The sequence below is a fragment of the Diabrotica virgifera genome, chromosome 5 (genome assembly GCF_917563875.1).
Source record: "Diabrotica virgifera virgifera chromosome 5, PGI_DIABVI_V3a".
Taxonomy (NCBI): Eukaryota; Metazoa; Arthropoda; class Insecta; order Coleoptera; family Chrysomelidae; genus Diabrotica; species Diabrotica virgifera.
Window position 1 is genome coordinate 199,899,766 of NC_065447.1, and position 21,947 is coordinate 199,921,712.

The following is a 21,947-nucleotide window of genomic DNA, read 5'->3' on the forward strand; positions in this document are numbered from 1 at the left end:
TCTCACAAAGATCTTTCATTATTTTACAATTTAAATTAGAGGCATTATCACACATAAGATGTTGTGGAACTCCAAATATGAGAAACACCTGTTCCTCTAAGAATTTACAGATATTTGAAGCAGTAGTCTTGCGAAGAGGATGTAACAAAGTGTACTTAGAAAACCAATCTGAGACCACCAGCAACCACGTAAAACCGTTTCTACTTCTGGTTAAAGGGCCTATTAAATCAACGGCGATAATTTGCCATGGGTATTCGGCTTTTTTCTCTTTACCCATTTTACCCATTTGCGCCATATTTGGTGCTTTTTATGCTCCACACGTTTTGCAGGCACGGACATATTTAACAACATCTCTTCGCATTTTTGGCCAGTAATAATTTTCTTGGATTCGAGCAAGAGTTTTATAAACACCAGGATGGGCACAAGTTGCAGGATCATGACACGACTTAATAACATCCTCACGTTGAGGTTTGGGAACAAGGACTTTCCACTCGATTAAATTTGAATTAAAAGGAAGACAAGCCGGAATAAATTTGTATATGAGGTCGTTCTCTACTTTCCACTGTGGAAAACTTTCTGGGTTAGACAAAATCTTTGTACGCAAATCATCGTACCAGGGATCGATGCGATCAGTATCAACTTCAAGATAAGCAATTTGATCATTCTCATGAATCCTACTAAGTGCATCAGGCACCTTATGACATGCTCCTTTACGATGGACGATTCGGAAATCAAACTGTTTGAGACGCATAGCCCAACGAGCTAAACGGCCTGTGGGATTTTTTAAATTTCTAAGCCATAACAACGAATAATGGTCAGTGATGAGGGTAAATTCAACACCACCTACGTAAGGACGAAATTTTTCAACAGCAAACAAAGCTGCAAGGGCCTCTTTCTCGGTGGTTCCATACGAACGTTCTGCTCTTGTCAAAGACCGACTAGCATAGGAAATCACCTTTTCTCCACCGTCTATTTCTTGAGTCAATACAGCTCCTAGACCGGTGTTACTTGCGTCACACTGAATAGTGAAGGGACGAGAATAATCGGGTTGTACTAGAATTGGGGAAGATACTTAAGCTTCCTTTATGGCGATAAAATCATTCTCAGCTTCTGATGTCCAAACTATAGGTTCTTTCTTTTTCCTTCCTTTCAAAAGATCATTGATAGGGGAAACAAGGGTAGAAAAATCTTTGACGAAACGTCTATACCAAGAACAAAGACCAATAAAACGTTTAATCTCCGTTGTGTTAGTTGGACGGGGATAATTAACCATAGTGGAAATTTTGTCGGGGTCCGACCGAAGAAAGTTATCACCAACGATATAGCCTAAATACTTCAAAGTTGTTTTGAAAAATTCACATTTGTCTACATTTATCGTAAGGTTAGCATCCTTTAGTTTATCTCGCACTTGTCCTAACAAGGCAACGTGTTCCTCAGCAGTGGAAGAACAAACAATAATATCATCCAAGTAAGTAAAAATAAAAGGTTCGAATTCTGGTCCAAAAATTTGATCTACTAATCTTTGCTGGGTTTGAGCACTATTACAAAGACCAAAAGGCATCACAGTAAATTGAAAAGATCCACGGCCAACAACAGCAAAAGCAGTTTTTTCTCGCGAAGATGGATCAAGAGGGATCTGCCAAAAAGCTTTTTTCAAATCTATCGAACTTATATATTTAGCGTTACGCAATAATGACAAAATTCGGTCAATATTGGGGAGAGGATATGTGTCATGACGAGTAACTTCATTAAGATTCCTGCCATCAAAACAAAACCTAAACTCGCCTGTCTTTTTCTTTACAAGCAAGACTGGACTACACCAAGGACTGTTACTCGGTTCTATAACTTTAAGTTTGAGCATCTCATCTAATTCGCGATTTAAAATATCTGACATGTATGGCGACATAGGAAAAGGACATTGTCGAAAAGGCTTTGCGTCACCCGTATTGATAGTCATTTTGATCTTATCTGTTCTTCCTATACCATTCTTTTTGTCTACCTCCTGAAAACTATGGATGACAGCATCCGCTAGGGGTCTTAACTCGGCGGCAAGAGAATCAATCGAACACAAAGATTGTGGGAACGAAACATCGCCTTCAGGTTTTGAAGTTACTATCTCGCAACAAGGATTTCTGACACTCCATTTATTTTGTTCGAAATTTATCGCTAAAGAAAATTTTGAAATAAAGTTACTTCCTAAAATAAAATTTATTGGTAGCGATGGCACTACAAGACAACTAATCACATGACAAATTCCATTCGCCACAAACGGCAAATCTACAATACCAGAAACCTTTTTACTCGATCCGTCGGCTAAAGACACATTCTGACTACACGGTAAATCGATCTCAATGTTGTTTCTCTCAAGAAAATCCAATCCCTTGGATCCGACTACAGTAGTGGAACACCCGGTATCTAATAAAAGCGTAAAGGGTTGCGAAAGAATTTGAACCTCCAAGTAAGGTCTGTTATCGAATGGCTTTGAAGCAATGACCGGAGATAAATTTGACGAATGTTTATAAAAATTTTTTACTGTACCTAGCCATTTGTACCAATCAGAGACATTAAAATTTTCTGGAAACTTATTATCGGCCGCAAAACATGAATGTTAGGGGTTTGAAATTTTATTGTGAACACTCTTACCGAACTTAAGGGTGTTGGTTATTCGTTTTTTGAATGTTTGACACAGTTCGGGCATGTCTTTACCGTAACATTATCTGCGCCACATCGAAAACAAAAATATCTATCAAAACGCTGTTTACAGTCGTTGAAATTGTGCCCGCGTCTCCGACAATTAAAACAAACGATCATCTTCGATTTATTCGAAGTACTTTTACTAGGGTTTTTCGCTTCAGAATTTCGCGGAGCCGAGCGATCATCATTATTTTTAAAATTTGCTTTTCCGTTAGGAACATTGGCTTTTCTGGAGGGACCGGGGAACTCATGATTAACATAAGCGACGGACGTTTCCTTCTTGACACTAGGCACGACCACATTATTCTCTAGTTTACGAATAACAGCAGACAACTCCTCAACAGTATTGGTATCGACTAATGCAATCAACGGAATATATTCAGGGATAATATTTTGCCTCAAGTGTTTCACGATAGTTTTCTCTAAAGGCTGCACCGTCAGCCGTTTTGCCAAAGACATAACCTGTGCCTGAAATAAAGCGAACGACTCATTTTTCTTCTGCTTCCTGGATTTGATCTGGTTCCATAAATCCTCGTCGTAGTCTTGGGGAAGAAACGTAGCCTTCAAAAGACCAATCAATTCGTTCCATGAAGAAACGGTACTACGAACACTCCTGAACCACACAGCAGCGCTACCTGTAAATAACTCGACAGCTGATCTGAAAAGAACCTCTTGTCCTACATTACGGGATTCAGCCAGGTCTCTAACTTTTTCTATGAAAGGGAAAACTCCTTTAGAATCTCCACTAAACTTAACGTTCCAATCAGCTAAATTAGTTGGATGCGACACCTGAACGACGGGAGCTGGAATATTAACGACCGGCTGTGAAGGTATTATATTCGAAGAAACTGATGGCCCAACAGGAACGACTTTGTCATCTAATTGCCCTTCTAAAAGTAAACAATCTACAGAAGCCTCTGCCTTATACTCTTCTTCTTCCTCAAATTCTACGGGTAACCTAGCTATTCTAAAAGATAAATGCGTAAGATGAGACTTTGCCCTACGATAGACCGAATCTCTAACGTCTCCTTCGAAATCTCCAATTAAACTACGGATGTCAACAGCAGTTTCGTCTATCTGCTTCTTCTCATCGTTGAATATCAACCTATTTTCCTCTAAATCAATAACGGCCTTTTTACTAAGTAATTTACGAAGCATTGTTTTTTTGTCACTAAGATTTTTCTTAGTCTTAACCCCTCGTATAAACAATTCATAATCAATTTCGTCATTTTTTAAATATTGAACCACGGAGGATTCCATTTTGAATTATATTCTCTCAAAAATTATGCAAAAAAAATTCAACAAAACTATTTAAACTCAAAATTTACTGTAAACTTGGAATTGAAAACTAGCAGTTATTATTTTATTTACCTTTGGAATTTTCTCTTTTCATATTTACATTACTATCTTATTTCTTATCTGCGCATCCATCGAAATTTTATAAACAGTATAAAATCTCTATTCAGACACCTTTAGACAACAAGGAGCCACATTTTAAATTAGTGCTGGGAAAAATACCATTTACGTGTAAAACAAAAAAGGAATGCAATGACGTTGTTTTTAAGTACTCGTTAACACGGAGCAAAAAGAAACAAAAAAATGACAGAAACCTCTAGGTGCGGTCGCCGTTTTATGAATAAAACTTAGGTTGCGTTAAAAATAAAAAAGCCTTTTTGTGATATTACTAATTAAGAGTTAGATGAAAAACTTAGCGTTATTTTATGAATCAATAATGAGCAGAACAACGTGGACAAAATAAGAAAACAAACTAATAAGAATTAGACAAGAGATAGCCCCACGTTGGGCGCCATTTTATGATGCACGACAAATTAGATAAACATGTGATGTACATAAACTTAAAAAAAATTCGTGCTACATAATTTAAAATCGCACCGGCGGCTCTAATCATCAAGAGATTTTAGGGTGTGAGTTCATACAACAATATTTAAGCTAAAGAAAAGAAATTATTAATTTTTTGGGCGCCATTAATAGATCAGAATCTATTGCTATTTATCTATATAAAAATTACAAAAATGTTGCGAAAAAAATGGTATCCCTTTGACTACTAATGGTACTTACCCTTGTTGTCTGTGGTAGGCTGCGTTTCCTAATACAATAAGGATACATAGATGGATTGTGCGAACAGAAAAAGACGAAATAAGTTTTAACATAGTTACCATTTATTTAGATAGAAAATTGTCATTAAACTGAGTTGATTAGAAAAATAAAAAAAAATAAGTCTTTCGCGTTTCATCTTAAAAGTTCAAAAAAAAAAGAAAAAGGAACGAAACAGTTTATTGCAAAATACCTGGTGATGATCCATTGTTGTTGAATTGCTGGAATCGGTTAGCTCGCCAGAGTTGTGGGTACGACGAAATCACTTTCACTTTTCACTTTCATTTTTAGAGTTAAAGTACTGTTACATAATTGTTATTATATTATACGAAAAATAAAAATTCCATAGTTCTTTTTGTTTTATGAAAAGAAAATAACTGCATTCATGATTATTAGTGATACTTCTCACTGACTTGATAATTAAACATATTTTATTTAGACCATTGTCTTTAAAAAAAATGGAACTGCGTTCCACGAAGATTGAATTAAGTGCGGTTTATATGAGACATATTAAACGGAAGTCTTATCCGCAAATGTTGAACTAAGTTCTGTTTGAACGAAACATATTACACGCCGTACTAAGAAAACTATTATTTTATCGTACCGGACACAACACAGAGAATATACCGGTATGGTATTTAAGACAATATATCGCACTTGCGATTTTCACGACAGAATCTTTAAGATTCCATTTTGCCTATTTAGGCACAGACAAGAAAAAATGCAGGTCTTCACTGCATGACCGCTAGAACTTAATTGATTTCTTCTTGTCCTAATCTCGGACAAGATTCCTCTCTGCTCTCTATATTCACCTCCCTTTTTCACAGCTATCACCTAATTTGACCAATAATCATCATTCCGAAATTTTCGTACCAATCACATAGCTGGAAAATAATGTTTAGACCAGCCTTTTTATGATCATACGTTTCTTTTTCGGCCAATCACCACGAGTGTCCTTTTTGTAACCGTTTAAGGATTCCCAGGAAAGTTACTGCGTTGTATTTTGTGGAATTCCTAGATTTCTATCACTCAAACATTTAGCAATCTTTCCTATTCTTCTTTTTATGAGGCATATCCTGTGCAAAGTAAATACTTTTAGGAAAGCTGTCTCCGAGCTCTAAAGTGTCTTTGTGATTTTACTGCCTGCAATAGCTAAATTATCAGCTTAGGCGTCTAGAATTTCTTAAAATATTAATCCTTCCACTTTCTTGTGGGTGGCCTAAGAGAAACGCGTTGGGAAGTACATTTCGTCTTATTTCTATCTATAACGACAGAGACGGACTTTTGCCATATTTAGATTGTGATTCTCTGAGCCTGTTTCAAGGGTAGCAATTATGATCTAAACGTGTAATGTTGGTAGGCCAGTGTCCGTGATTTTCTCCTTCATGCCATTTCACGTCTTCACGTCAAGAAACTTGTTGAAAAGGGCATAAGAGGAGTTCTTGACAATGAAAAAATTTAACGTAAAAAAATTGTGGAAAATGATGAAAATTCTATTTTCAGAAAAACGAACCTATCATTTCTAAATGCTCGTTTTTGCTTAGCTCGTATGACATATTATGGAGGTGTCTATACTTTGTTTCACGTTAACAATAGAACGTTACGCTTATGGAGAGCAGGGTTGCCAAACCTCTCGGGCACAGGTGGCTACTCGACTGCCGATATACGATTCATTCTGATCAGTACGGCGTGGCATCGGCGCGCTTATATCGTTAATAAGAAATACATGGGGCTATCTCCGTACTCTTAACGTGAAACGCTTTATAGTGACCCTAAAATGTGCGCGGGTGTTTTAAACGATAAGGTCAATGCAGCAAACAATGAATGAAGTTCATATTGGTAATGGATATGGTTTTATAACGCATTAAAAGTAAATCAAAACATGAGCGAAAAAACTTCTGAAAAACCACAAATTAAACTCGTTTTCAATGTTATAACCTAAAAAAGTATGACTAAATTAAAATATATACGAGCAATAATATTATTTTTCATATTTTAAGACTATTAATTTAGATAATAACTTATTTAGTCTGTCGCCGCTTATCTCACCACCCTCAAGAATTTTCCATACACTTGTTGACCTTTACAACATTCTCCGTCTATTCCACCATATCCCATTAGCATAATTCGAGCAATAAATCATGTTATCGAATACTCTAGAGGGAGCCCCTTGTAGGGTAATGTAAGTACGACACGTTATCATTGCATAATTATAGACTGCATACATTTGCATGTTTTTGTGGACGTGAGGGCGTTTGTTGCTGCCCTTGCGTGTACATGCATATTTATTTGTCTGCTGTCTGAATAACCTTTAATGTAGGTTGTTCAATATTTGCTTGATCTTATGGATCCTTTTTAGCATCTTTTATAGCCAGATATTGTTCTAACTCTGGTTTAAATTTGTAGGATTTAGTGACTTGTCACCGTTGACCTGAAGGTGCATCGAAAAAATAAAAGTTGGAAATTTTATATCTAATAGCGTGAAAAAGTTGCTAGTGTTATTTTTCAGCATATTAGTATTTTTAATTTTTTTTTCTAAGCGAATCTTCTGCCGCCCCCCAATGACTTTGAATTTTATTAAATATCTTATTTTTATGGAAATTTAAATTTATATTATTTGGAATAAAATTTGTGCAAACTAGATCTAAGATCAATTAAAGAAAACGTAAGATGTTGTCAATTACAAATTTAAACGATATTTAAAGTTTTATTTGCTTTTTTCAGTCTCCCCAACCCCTTTGAAATGTCCCGCTTCGTGAGTCCGTGCGTGTAATTTTCACTTATATTTGGTGCGATGCCTTACTTTGTTGTTATTGTTGTTTGTAAATTAAAGATTTTTAAAATAGATAAACCAGGACCATGGGGAATAAAATCAAGATGTGCTGTGGACCGTCCCATTTTTGGGCAACCACCAAATATACCTGAAAATGTTTTACCGAAATACAGACAAGCGATGAAGTTTTGTGGTGGCAAGAGGATAAAAAACTCAGCAAGAAAGAGCCAGAATTTTCTGGTATTGTCGAACAGATTGCAATTAAATTGGAGGAAATATGGAAAAAGGCTTTAATTCCAATAACTTAACATACAAGAATTATTCAGCTTTTAAAAACCTATCATGACAAATATATGAAACTAATGAAACCATTTAAGAACAGGCAAAACAGTGAATTTTACAAAAATAAAATTCAATTCTTTAGGAACAAAAGTAAAACTACACGTTTTGATCTTGCAGCATGCAAATGTGACACTCTGATTAATTGTCTTTATAGCCAATCTCAAAAAGTGCCTCTGGACGCGCGAATTTCTATTAAATCAAAGAGGTCCCGGAAAAATGGTGATAAGCTCGATTGATAGGGAAAACAAAAACAAATATAATCAGAGAGAACAACGGTTAAAGAAGAAAGTTACCGACTCAAAGACAAAACTTTGGCTCAAGTAAAAAACTGTACCTAGTTTTATGGTCAATCGATCGTGGAAGAACACATAACACTTTTGTGCATGAGGCGGGTGCAAATATTTCGGATATGGGTATCCGCTGTCTGGTACCTGTATCAGAAAGTATCAAATCCAGCTATTGCATGTGACGAAACAGTCGTAAATACTGGCGTTAAGGGTGATGTAATACGGCTGTTAGAAGAACATCTTAAAAAACCGTTTCAGTGGTTTGTATATCTGCGACATTCAAATGATCTACTCCTTGGACATCAAAAGAAGTTTGCCAGTGACCAAATCAAAAAACGTGAGGGTCTTCAAACTTTCTTCTATAAAAATTTTTATTCAAATGACTACTTTGAGTTAATTAACTAACAAGAATATCACCTTACAGAACCACCTATATTCTCTAGATTTTCGAGCGAGATTTTATTAAGAATCCTAACTTAGAACCTTTTAGCATTGAAATTGAGAAATATCACTGCCGCAAACAATGTGTAGAACGATGTGTCAAGCTTGTGACACAAGCTTCTCTAGCAGTTTGTGGAGCGTATTCGAGGGATGGCTTTATAAAAACTCGAATTGATTTCAGGAAAACTATGCCTCACTTTAATGCTAAATCGGAAGACATCTTCGAATAGAATGATTTTACCATATTTTTTTGTAATATTTTTATACCCAATTTTGTACTTTGCTTATTTTTATTTTAGTATTAAAAAACTTGGGTGACTCAAGGAGACGGATAGGTTAGACTATTTTGTTATAAAAATAATTAATATTTAGTACACTTTTTTAAGTAAAATTTTTAATTGCCTGACCAGAAAATATTTTCCAATTTAAACTGAATTTATTTATTCAAGATCTATAAGGTATTACATTTCCCTTGCAAAAGAAATTTGCATACAAATGTATTTTTTTCTAATTTTTAGTTGCCGTGGGGGGCAGAAATATTTTTTATTTTAACGCAATTTTACTAAAATACTAAATAGTGTGTTAGGCAAGTTTTGTAGCTATTACATTTTCGTTTCGAAATAAAAATTTTTTTCGTCTGTTAACATTTTTTCAAAATTTTTAAATGTCTTGGTGGGCATCTTTTTTCCAATTTCGAAAAAATTTTACCAAAATACTTAACAGTTGATTGGGCAACTTTTGTAAAGTCTTACTTTTCCATCGCAAAAAAAAATTTTTTTTTCGCCTTTTTCGATGCACCCTACTCTGCATATTGTAGAGAGCGAAACCGGTCGTCGGAAGTTACAATAAATGATTGAGAGTACGTCTGTCTTTTACTGCATTCAATAAATTATTTATTTATACTTAGGTATTCTTACCAATAACAGGTGCATTACAGACATTTGCGAGACCAAAGTAGCAGTTGGTTGCAAATAATTCTGCTAAAATTATGTCATAGTTCTCCAATCCTTGTAAAAATGTCTTGATACTATCACTATGCATAAACTTTTCACACTGAGTCTTGCTCAATGTTGCACCCACGAACAATTCCATGTATTGCTGAGTTCTGCTTTCACTGAATAAGTCCATAGATAACGATTTGTCGGATGTGCCTGTAGTATCAACATAATAAATATATTTTAAATTTTTATTGGATGTTTTTTCTTTTACACTCGTACCACTTACAATATTAACTGTATGTCCCCTGTTGGGGACTCTTTAAACATTGGATTGAAAACAAAATAGTGACTTTTTGCCACAATTGGAAATAACACTAAAATGTTTAAGCTTTCAGCACAACAAAACACAGAAAGAAAAATTGCAAAAGAGCAAAATTTTGGTAACATCGCGTTGGTGTTGTTAACAATGAGAAATTGTTTCTAAAACTGCTAATACCGAGATTAAAATACTTCAGTTTATTATTATTATTACAGTCCATTCACTCACGTTAAAATATTGCAAAACCTCCAATTTTTAAAGGACCTCTTGGATTGACATGAAATTTGGCATGCACGTGGCTATTATGTCAAAGAAAAAAGTGATATTTTGTATATGTGTGCTTTTGCCCTAAGGGTGTGTTTCACGGCTTCTAAGGGATGAAAAAGTATACGTTTAAAATAAGTTCGCAAATGAATAAAGTAACCAATTCTAAGCAAATTTTTTTATAGCGTTTTTTCACTAAGTTTTTTATTTTTCTAGTATTTGCGAGTGAATTTTCAACAAAAAATCCACGTTTTTAGACGGTTTTTCGCAAGTTACTAAAAAAATTAGTATTTCATCGAAAAATATTCTTCGCAAAAATATAGCTTTTAAAAAGGTGCAAAAAATGGTGTAAACTTGAGGTCTATAGACCCAGTAGAAGTAGAGTTGTAGCTAATCAAAAATAGGTTCATATTGTCAAATTCCAAATCGAATATTTCAACGTAACTCAACAAAAAATAAAGCAGTTTTTGGGGAAAGCTCATTAAAATTTTTAAGCAGTAAGAAAGCTTTATTTTTGCTCTATAGAAAAGTTTAGAGCATCAAAATTAAGCAATTTACGCTCAAATTAGAGTTGGTCTCTTTTTTTGTAAGAAAATCGTGAAAATCAGCCCCCAAATAGCATCCCAAATGAAATTAATCCTATCCGCTTGCTTCACAAGTTACTTTACTCGTGTATGTATTGTTTATATTTTGTATATCTCTAAGTTTCATCGGTTCAAAGTGTTTATTTTTGAAAATACTGTAGTTGAAAGGACTTGAACGAGTCACTAAAATCACGAGTATATGCAAATTTTGAACAGCCGTATCTTAACCAATTTTTGTTTTACGGAAAAACAAAAAATCAAAAACATTTAGAAAAGCAAAACCTACAAATAACTCAATAGTTTTTAAAATATTTTGAAAAACATGCATTTTTTTTCAAAATTAAAATTTGGAGTCAAAATAAGAATTTTAAATTGAATCCAAATTTTTTTCTAGCACTTTGAACCGAGGAAACTACTTACAGATCATATAAATAGTACATAATTAAAGCCACTTGTGAAGCGGTTGTGATTTATTTCATTTGAGATGCTAATTAGGTTTTTTTACCAAAAAAAGAGACCAACGTTAATTTGAGCTTAACTTGCTTACGTTTGATTCTAGAAGGTTCTTTGAAAATAAAAAAAGCACTGTAGCGCTGTTAAACAGTTGTAATGAGTTTTCCCAAGAAGTGCTTTATTTTTTATTATTTTACACTGAAATATTCGACTTGGAATTTATGGAATATGAACCTATATTTTATTAGCTACAACTCTGCTCTTATTGAGTTCAGAGAGGTCATACTACATGCTCCGTTATTTTCAGATTTTCATAAGCTTTAATTTTGCTAAGAACGTTTTTTTCAATAAAATACTTAGGTACTTTTGAGTCATTTGCGAAAAAACAGTCTAACGTGGTTTGTGGTTAAAAAATAAAAATATTTCACTTGCAAATAACTCGAAAATAATTCACTTGTGAAACACGCTATATAGAAAAAATTGCTTACAATTAGTCAATTGATCCACTTTCCGACTTATTTTGAACGTATATTTTTCACTCTCGAGAAGGGTGACACTCACCTCCAGGGAAAAAGCACCCACCAGCACAGTATCACTTTTTTTGACATGTTCGCTAAGCGTATGTCAAATTTCATGTCTATCTAAAACGTTCTTTAAAATTATGAGTAAAAGCCGTGAGTAAATGGACTATTACGTTTTATTGACATAAAATGATAACGAAAATTATTCTACAATTTGCCATACATATTAATGACTTTATTTTTGGATACAGTTGTTTACTCTCACTGAATATCTTATTACTAAACTTGGAATATATTATTAAGATAGATACAATACAGTATAATATTATTGTTAGATATATGTATTATCTAACAATGAAACACTGAAAAATGTTTGTTTTTCATAGTAGTCGAGGAAATGAAGCTGGAAAAATGGCAAAACCTCGCAATTTTTTCGACCATCATCGATTTGTACAAAAATTTGGGATTAGGCTCATTTTACCCTCTAGTTCATTTTCTATATTGAGCCGTTGTACGCTTTTGGTTTTTTAAGGGTGAAAACCAACCCTAATTGTAAAAAATTATAAAATAACATTTTAAACTTTAATATTGTCAACATTTGGTTCTTATTAGTACATAATGATTGTTTTGTGCTTTAAGATATAATATCACAATGTTTCAACCCTTAAAACCACCCTTGTTGGAGCTATATATGAAAAGTTTACTTATCCTAAAAGAATAATTTCGGCTTGCATCAATTTACATAAAAATTTGGGGTTAGGATCATCTTACCCTGTACTTCATATTCTAGATGATGCTCAAGGGCGTTGAATATTTTCAGGGGTGTAAACTACCCTTATTGTCAAAAATTATATAAAAACATTGTAAACTGTAATATAGGTAAAATTTGGTTGTGACTGGTTAAATAATGATTGTTTTATGCATTAGGATATAATATCAGAATATTTCAACCCTTAAAAACCACCCTTAATAACATTGCAATTTTTATAAATAGACAATTTAATAGATCTATACAGAAAAAAAGTAGAATTAAAGAAATACAAAAACATTTATTTACACAAAAATACGAACTTACAAATATATAAAAATACACATACAAATAGTTTTTTACCCATCCAGTATAAGAACCGGCTCTGTGGTATTATATAGGTACATTGAAAATGTTCTATAAGAGGAGACTATTCGAATTTTTCGAAAAAAAAATTAGTTTTATAAACATAGCTCCTTCATTTTTGGAGATAAAAAGTTTTTTTAGTAATAGTTTTGTAGGATTTTTGAAGAGTAATAAGACTGTGTAAATTAAATTTCTTAAGATCCCTTAATTTTTAATTGAGGTGGGTTTAAAGGGCTCGAATAAGGGGATGTTTGCTCGTAAATAATAGATGTTTTAAACAGCTATATCTCGCTAACTGTTCACTGTAATGAAAATCTATGTATAAGAAAAATTTAGGTATTAAAAAAGCTACAATTTTGTAGTCTATCATTTTTTTCGTATCTCCAGTATTTTAGGAGATATTTTGAAGAAAATGATAAAAAATGCAAAATTGCAAAAAATTAATTTTTTTAAACTCCAATTTTTCTAAAATTAGGCCTTTTAAATAGGTCAAACTGCTTGGGTGTATTAACAATATAAATATAAAAGGAAATACAGAAAGGCGAAGACCAATTTTTAGTTACAAAGGTAGTTAGGGGGTTGTTCTCACTGTTTTTTTCGTAGAGAAAAACAGGTACCGACTATTTTTTTTTGATCATAAGTTGTTCAATTTTTATGCTAGAGACTTTTTATTATTTTTTTGAAAGATCTTATTGTATGCTTGAAAAAACATCATGTGAGTTTTTCTGGAAAAATGCAAAGTTTTCCCGTTATTTGGCTTTGATTATTTCGAATTATGCATTTGACGAAAAAAGCTAACCTTTAACATGCTGTATCTCGGTTTATATTGGTCGTACAAATATTACAGAATAACAGTTTTGTTTGTGTTACTACAAGATACAATTTTGATATCTGCAGTTTTTTTGATTAAATGCACATTTTTCGAGTTATTCTCAAGAAACCCTCTAAAAAAGTCGATTTTTCCGTCGAAAAACTGTTACTTTCAACCACGAATAACTCGAAAAATATTAGTTTTACAAAGAAAATGTAAAAAACATTTTGTTCTTAAAATTACTTTTTACATCGATTTACATGGTTAAAATGTAATAAAAAATCACCACCCACGAGATGGGGTGGTAATTACCCCCAAGGTTTTAGCGTACAGCAGCATGATATAGAAAATGATCCTTGGACTATTTACTACCTTCTTATTCTGTGAACATTTCAAGTAAATCCATGCTGGACGAAAAAATTGCGAGCCAAAATGCTTTATTTCCTCGACTATAGGTACTTCCACAAAATTTATTATTAGTGCAGTCACTGAAGGTTTTCACCTCCGATTTCGTTGAACCTTCATCGATTTTCATGAAATTTGGTGAGTAATTAGAGGATACCTCAAGGAACAAAGGTGACATGATGCCAACTTGCGCTTTTACCCTGGGGGTGGATGCCACCCCTTCTCATGGGTAAAAATTATTTTATTAAAAATAATACCATAAGTGGATAGAGGGACAAATTATAAGCAAAATTTGTTATATAAAGTTATTAAAATAAACCAACACTTTTTCAGTTATTAAAGACCAAAATTTTTTTTTTCGTAAAAAATTGCATGTTTTAAATCGGTTTTTCACGTATAAATCAAAAACTATAAGCTTTTAGAAAAAAGTTATTATTACTGAAATTGAAGATAATAAAAAATTGAACACATTTCTTACATAAATAACTAAACTTATGTTAGTTCAAAGTGAGTTATTGGCAATTGAATGTGTATTTTTTTCGACGAGTACTCAAATCTAAGTATTCAAGCTTAAATAACGGGAAAACGATGCAATGTATAAAATATTCCTGTCAAACCTTTGCCAAAGTACTTTGGAATACCTATCAAATGAGCTTCAGAACAAGGTAATAGCGTCAAAATTAAGTAAGTTATAATGAAAATAAAAGAACCGTTTCGAATTTTTTAGAAATAAAACATACGCCATTTCCACGAAAATTAAGATTTATAGTAATCCTTACAAGAACTTCTTTATATTAGGATAAGTAATGTTTCCGATATTTTTGACCGGTTTAGAATGCATATTTTTGAAAAAAAGATGTAATTTAAAAAATCATAATTTTTAAAATTATTGTAATTCTCATATGCTTTTGATAATAACTCCAAAAATACTCAATATACGTAAAAAATTATATATAACCAAATTTTAGTCTTTCCTATGCCAAATATTCTGCCTGTTTTATTATTTATATAGGGTAAAAAATAACCGAGATAGAAACGTTTAAATCTTAAATTTTGCTGTGGGAACCATGCAAGCGGGGTCATTTAAACTTTTAGTATTAAAAAAGTAAGGGGTCTAAAATATTAGGTTTAACGCGTTTAAATAGAACCTAGAATTATCTTTCAAACGGTTTTCAGATGAACCTGATATCATAAATATGAACGGAGTTATTAAAAAAAACAATAACATTCTTTGGAAAAATTTTTAAAAGACAAAATTTTGAAAAAATTTTGGAGCATAAATTTTAACGCTATCAACTTGTTCGGGGGCTCATTTAATAGACATTTTTAAGTACTTTGAGAAATGTTTAATAAGTTTATGTTATAAAATGCATCAATTTCCCGTTATGTCAGCTTGAATACTTGAGTTTTTTACTCGTCGAAAAAAATATACATTCCATTACCTATAACTCACTTTTAGTTAATATTAAAAGGGTTTTGTAGTAAGGGGTTTATTTCATTTTTTATTAGCTTCAATTTTGGTAACAATAATTTTTTGCAAAACCTTACACTTTTTGAATTATTGATGAAAAATTAGTTAAAAACAAGCAATTTTCTCAAGAAAAATTAAAATTTTTGATCTTTAATAACTCAAAAAGTTTTGATTTATTTTAATAACTTTATATAACAAATTTTGCTTGAAATTTGTCCCTCTATCGAATTATGGGGTTATTTTTAATAATATAATTTTCACCCGCGAGGTGAAACCACCCCCAGGGTAAAAGCGCAAGTTGGCACCATGTCAACTTTGTTCCTTGAGACATCCTCTAACCACTCACCAATTTTCATGCAAATCGAGGGAGGTTCAACGAAATCGGAGGTAATAGCTCATATCCACCTTCAGTGACTCCACTATTTGTTAATGTTACTACAGCTATTTTTGTTACATTTTTCAAGTGATGTATTTTACTCTGTGTCTACATTTTAACTCTCTCAGAATAGGTTAAGGAGTTGAGTTTTCTCAAGATAGTCATTCAGAATTATATCTCTATTTTTTAGTTTATCATTTCCATTGGTTTTGTTATTAAAAAAATTATGGAGTCTTATCATAGCAGCCAACGAGTAAAGACGTTAAATTCTAATTATTATTTGCTTACAGTTTTTTGCAAAAGTTAAAAAAGCGTTTTGAGAATGTGTTATTTTAACGATAAACATTGGTAAGGCGACTTTATTTAAATACATATTATAGACAATTCCAAAAATAGGCCAGTATATACCGGCCCAAAATAATTGACATTTTGGCATACAAAATATCAATTTCTACATCATTGCATCCTCATCTACGTTAACTAAACCTAGTTATACACAAAACCAACAATCTCTACAACCTAAAAGCTGCTCTTCCGTAACCAGACAACCAACCGCTAATGTTTTTCCATCAAGAAATCAATCAATTGTGTTCGACGCACTTGACAACACCAAAATTGAAGATTACCTTCACAGTTTAAGCCAAATTATTCAACCACTCAATATTACTTTCGTTCAAAGCTATCCAACAACAGAATATGCATTTACTTAGCAAATGAAAAATTAGTGGACGATTTTATTACCCATCACGGAAAAATCAAAGTTAATCAACAACTCTTACAAGCACGTCGACTAATGATACCTAGCCAACGACTAGTACTCTCAGGCGTATGTCCATCTATTCCACATTCAATCCTAGAATCCGAATTTCAAGCACTTTTCATTTTGGGAAAAATGGACACAAGTCCGGTTTTTATCCGGGTGCTTATTATGAGACTAACTTTTTCTTAAAAAATTCGCCCCGGAACCCTCTTTCTCATTCCATTAAGGTGGGTAATTTGTAGTTTTTGAGAAATGTACCCCTTCCTGTACGTTTGCAAAACATTTCCTTAATCTAAATACGAAGAGGATTTAATTTCCTACTATTAATTTTCTTACTTTAGTGGGTGATATATCTATCACCCACCGTTTAGCAGGGGTTGCGCCGCTGTTTTGACAAGTTTTAAAAAAAGATGTTTTAAAAAAATATTATTATTCCCTAACTGTAACGGAAATCAAGAAGAATCACTGCAGCAATCAATCACATATAAGTGAGTGATTTTTTGTTATAAAATTTTTATTTAAGAGCAATTGCCAGTTTTTTAAATTACAGTGTGTTACATTTTAAAAAAACCTTTTTTATACCATCTGAACCGCTTATGCTAGAGTAAAAAAACTTTCAACAATTACCCATGCACTGGTGTTATTAACAAATTTGCATAATTCACCCACATTTTCCCCGGAACTACCCCAAAAAAATGAGAATTAATAAAGTGATTTTCTTGGAATATTTCACACACCATGCCCTTTATTAAAATGCTTCATATAACATCATTTTCTGCACGTTCTTATTACCCATGAATACACACCAAAAGCGACTTCTTGCAATGCAACCCCTGTAACCAAAAAAAAATAAATAAAATGAGGGGGGGCGAAAATCGTATGAGCATATACTCTCTCAACAGGGTTTTTCATAAATAGATATGGCTATTGCAACATTCCTGCGGAAACAACCCCTATCCCTGAAAATAAACTGCGGAGTATGTTTTGGCGGAGCACGCTATCTCTTGGCGAGCATGTTTTTACGATTTTCATATTACCTGATGCATTTTTTTAACAAAGCTTATACAGAATTAAAGACCAATATTTTCTCGACAAATAAGGTCCTATGCATTTTTTTCGTATAAGCAACCGTTACGGCACAGCGGCGCCGTTAACCTCAGAAATGCTTTGGTGGGATGCAGTTTTTTTTTTCGTCACCTATTCATTTTATTAATAACGTACTTATGGATAATAAAATAAAACACTCTCTGCTACACATTACGACTTATGCATATTTTACTTTATTTGCACCCTAAAGGCACAGTGGTGGCCCAAAATCAATTTTTGATTATTTTCTTTATTAATTCTTTTTTTGAGGTGGTTCCGGAGAAAATATGGGGGTGCATTATAAAAATTTGTAAATAATACTTGTACATGGGTAATCGCTGAAAGTTATTTTACTCTAACATAAGCGGTTAAGATGGTATAAAAAGGGGTTTTTTAAAATGTATCACCGTTTAAATAAAAAATGGGCAATTGCCCTTGAATGAAACCCATACTAAAAAATCAGTTACTTATTTGTGATTGATTGCAGTAGGCTTTTTCCTGATTCCTATTACAATTAGGGAAACATATTTTTTTAAAAGCTTTTTTTTTAAACTTGTTTTTGGGGCCCCGCTAAACGGTGGGTGATAGTCATATGCTGTAGGGAAATAAATAGTAGGAAACGTAGTCCTCTTCATATTCCTATTAAGGACATTTTTTGCAAAACGTACAGGATGGGCTACGTTTCGCAAAAACCAAAAATTACCCCCTTTAAAGGGATGGAAAGGGGAGTTCCGGGGCGAAATTTTTTAATAAAAAATTAGTCTCATAATAAGCATCCATTAATATATCAGAAAAAAATAAAACCAGACTTGTGTCCATTTTGCGAGGTTCAACCTCTGTTTCCAACACTACTAATAATTCACGAAATGTTTACTATTTAACATAGACTGATCCGAATCTTGTAAATTTACCATTGGCGACTTTAAAATTTGGCTGCACTATTCTCTTATCTTCTTCAGAAATACATTCATGAAGATAACATTCTCTTTCAATCAGTGTCTAATTTTTCAATGATAGTAAATCTTTCTGTGAACTGTCAAAAACCACTAAATTTGTTTCCTATTTTCTAGATGTACCTACTAGTCCATCCGATATGTGAAACAATTGTGCATTTAATGATAGAAGCATATAATTTGGACCACATATCCTACACATATAAAGGTTTAAATTTAGATATGAGGTCATCTCAGATTTTCCCTTTTACCAAAATGGCGGGCATTCAAAATGGCGACTATAGATACATATATGACTAATAGCACGATAACGTTTGAACGAGACGTCAGATTTCAACCAAATTTGATATATAGGTTATATTTTTTATGTGTAAGATCGACATCCTGAGCAGGAAGAATCAATTTACCAAAAGTTGTGCTTTTCCTGTCTTTTTTTGTTAAAATATGTTGTTTTTTTAAACGCTTTTATTTAGTTCAATAGATTGCGTCAAATCTTTGGATGTTAATTTGACTACCTTTTCTTCCATGAAAATGAATGAAAATTTGCAGACATATGCATTCGCGGTGACAATACACGAATAGACAACAAAAAATTTTTGTTTATGTTTATTAATTGTTTAAATAAAAAAAAACGGTTTTAATGGAAAAAGGCCTAAATTCTCTTGTTTTTTACAATGTAGAAACTTGAAACTTTTACGGATGGTAGCTAATGATATAACCTATATATAATTTCACTTTTTACGTTAATTGTTTACGTTATGCGTCATAAATAAACAATAAAGTTTTAAATTTTGAACAATCATATATTTGTTTATGCAGTACGATGCAAGTGAAAGGAATAAATTCGTTATTTCGTAAAAAGGCGACTTGAACCCTGGAATGCTACCTGGGGTACACTTGTACCCCAACCTTGTTTGTAAGTTACACCAATTTGCAGTAGTGGGTGTAGAAAATATGAAAATAAACTTGTGAATAATAATATAATAAAATATTTTTGTATACAAAATAAATTCTTAGCATGTTATCTTAAGATTGTTTTTGTCATAAGTTCTTAAAACATACATATTACATATATAAATATTTTAGGTCGATTTTATTTGGGGTACCACTGTACCTCGATGTAGCAGATTGAGTTTAGAAAATAAGTGTAGCAATCCAGGGTTAAGGAAAAATCCCGAAAGAGGTCGATTTTATTTTTAAATTACGATATTTTGGCATATATGTCATACTAGTGACGTCATCCTTCTGGGCGCGATGACGTAATCGATGATTTTTTTAAATAAGAGTAGGGGACATGCGATAGCTCATTTGAAAGGTCATTCAATTCTTTATTCAGTAATATAAAAATTTATATAATTATTTGTACAGGGTGTCCAAAAATAATTTTTTAATTAAATTATTTGACAAAAAAGAAATGTATGTAATTGATTATTAAACACTTCTCTTTAGTTCAATCGTTTGTCTCAAATATTTAGACGTTAATTTGACTGCCTTTTCTTCAATCAAAATGGATGAAAATTTGCAGACATTTGCATTCGCAGGAACAATACACGAATAGTCAATAAAATTTTTTTTATGTTTATTAATTGTTTAAATGAAAAAACACAATTTTAATGGAAAATACTTAAATTCCCTTGTTTTTTACAATGAAAAAACTTGAAAGTTTTAGAGATTGTAGCTAGTTATATGAACTATACATAATTTCACTTTTTACGTTAATTGTTTACATTATGCTTCATAAATAAACAATAGAGATTAAATTTTTTTATCGATTCCGACTTATTTTCATGTTTGTTAATCATGTTTTATACATATATTTTAATAAACATGATATATTTTAATGTTTGAAAACTGTAAGACTAAAAAGTAAAAAATAAAAAAATATAAAAAAAAATTTTTAGGAAACGCTTTTCTTTAGTTACGATTGACTAAAATTAAAAATATAAAAAAATCAACTAAAAAGCAAAAAATAAAAAAAATTCAAACACATTCGTTAAAGAAAAGCGTGGGGTACATCTTCATCGAATAAACGGTTTTTGCCCCACGCTTTTCTTTAACGAATGTGTTTGAATTTTTTTTATTTTTTGCTTTTTAGTGGATTTTTTTATATTTTTAATTTTAGTCACTCGTAACTAAAGAAAAGCGTTTCCTAAAAATTTTTTTTTATTTCTCAATTCTTTCACACTGTTTATATAAATTTTTCAAAAAATACCGCCATTGAAACGGCCGTAAAAATATTTTATAGGAAATATTTTGAATTTTTTAATTATGTTAATTACCATTTAATAAATGCATAACGTATCTTCACATGTACCTATGTGCGGCAGATTCGTGTAAATATTATAAGAATTATTGTGCATTTAATGGTAGAATTATATAACTTGAAACACATATACTACATATTATAAAGGTTCAAATTTAGATCAGAGCCATCTCAGATTTTGCCTTTTACAAAAATTGAGGGCATTCAAAATGGCGACTAAACTTATATGTGACTAATAGCACGATAACTTTTGAATTAAAAGTCCGATTTCAGCCAAATTTAGCATCAATGTCCTTTTTTTGATGACTAAATCATATCTTGAACCTGAAGAATAGGTTTAAGAGAAGTTGAGTTTTTTCTGTTTTGTTATGTAAAAATATGTTGCTGTTTTTTCACTTCTTTCACCCTGTATATATTAATTTTTCAAAAAGGTAATACCGGCATTGAGAAGAGCGTAAACTTATTTTTTAGAAAATATTTTGAACTTTTGAGTTATTTCAATTATGCATAACGTATCATCACATGTACTATGTGCGGCAGATCTAGTTTGAATGTCCGCCATTTTTATAAAAAACAAAATCTGAGATGGCTTCATATCTTAATTTGAACCTTTGGATGTGTAGTATGTGTGGTCCAAAATATATGCTCTTACCATTAAATGTACAATAATTCTTATACTATTTTCACGAATCTGCCGCACATAGGTTCATAGGTACAAGTGAAGATACATTATGCATTTATTAATTGATAATAATTAACATAACTAAAGAGTTCAAAATATTTCTTAAAAAAATATTTTACGTCCTTCTCAACGCAGGTATTACCTTTTTAAAAATTTATATATACAAGGTGAAAGAATTGAAAAAATAAACAACATATTTCTAAATCAAAAATCAGGAAAAAGACAACTTCGGGTAAACCGATTCTTCTGGTTCAATACCTCAGTCTTATACATTAAAAAAAGAAATTTTATACCA

The 21,947-nt window shown here is 32.1% G+C and overlaps 1 protein-coding gene across 3 annotated transcripts in view; it reads right to left on the reverse strand.

Moving 5' to 3' along the window:
• The window catches only part of LOC114324746 (UDP-glycosyltransferase UGT5), a 110,951-nt gene that overhangs the window by 58,522 nt on the left and 30,482 nt on the right, over nucleotides 1-21,947 (reverse strand). The window contains exons 1-2 of one of the 3 annotated variants that reach the window (XM_028272603.2): nucleotides 9,877-10,080; nucleotides 9,570-9,803 (exon numbers count right to left, since the gene is read on the reverse strand). The exons of 1 other annotated variant lie outside the window; for it this stretch is intronic. In XM_028272603.2, the coding sequence (XP_028128404.1) occupies nucleotides 9,570-9,780 (211 nt within the window). In that variant the 5' untranslated portion in view covers nucleotides 9,781-9,803; nucleotides 9,877-10,080. Of the gene's footprint in view, nucleotides 1-9,569; nucleotides 10,081-21,947 lie in introns of those variants that run through there. One more of the 3 variants, XM_028272594.2, reaches the window with a different exon arrangement.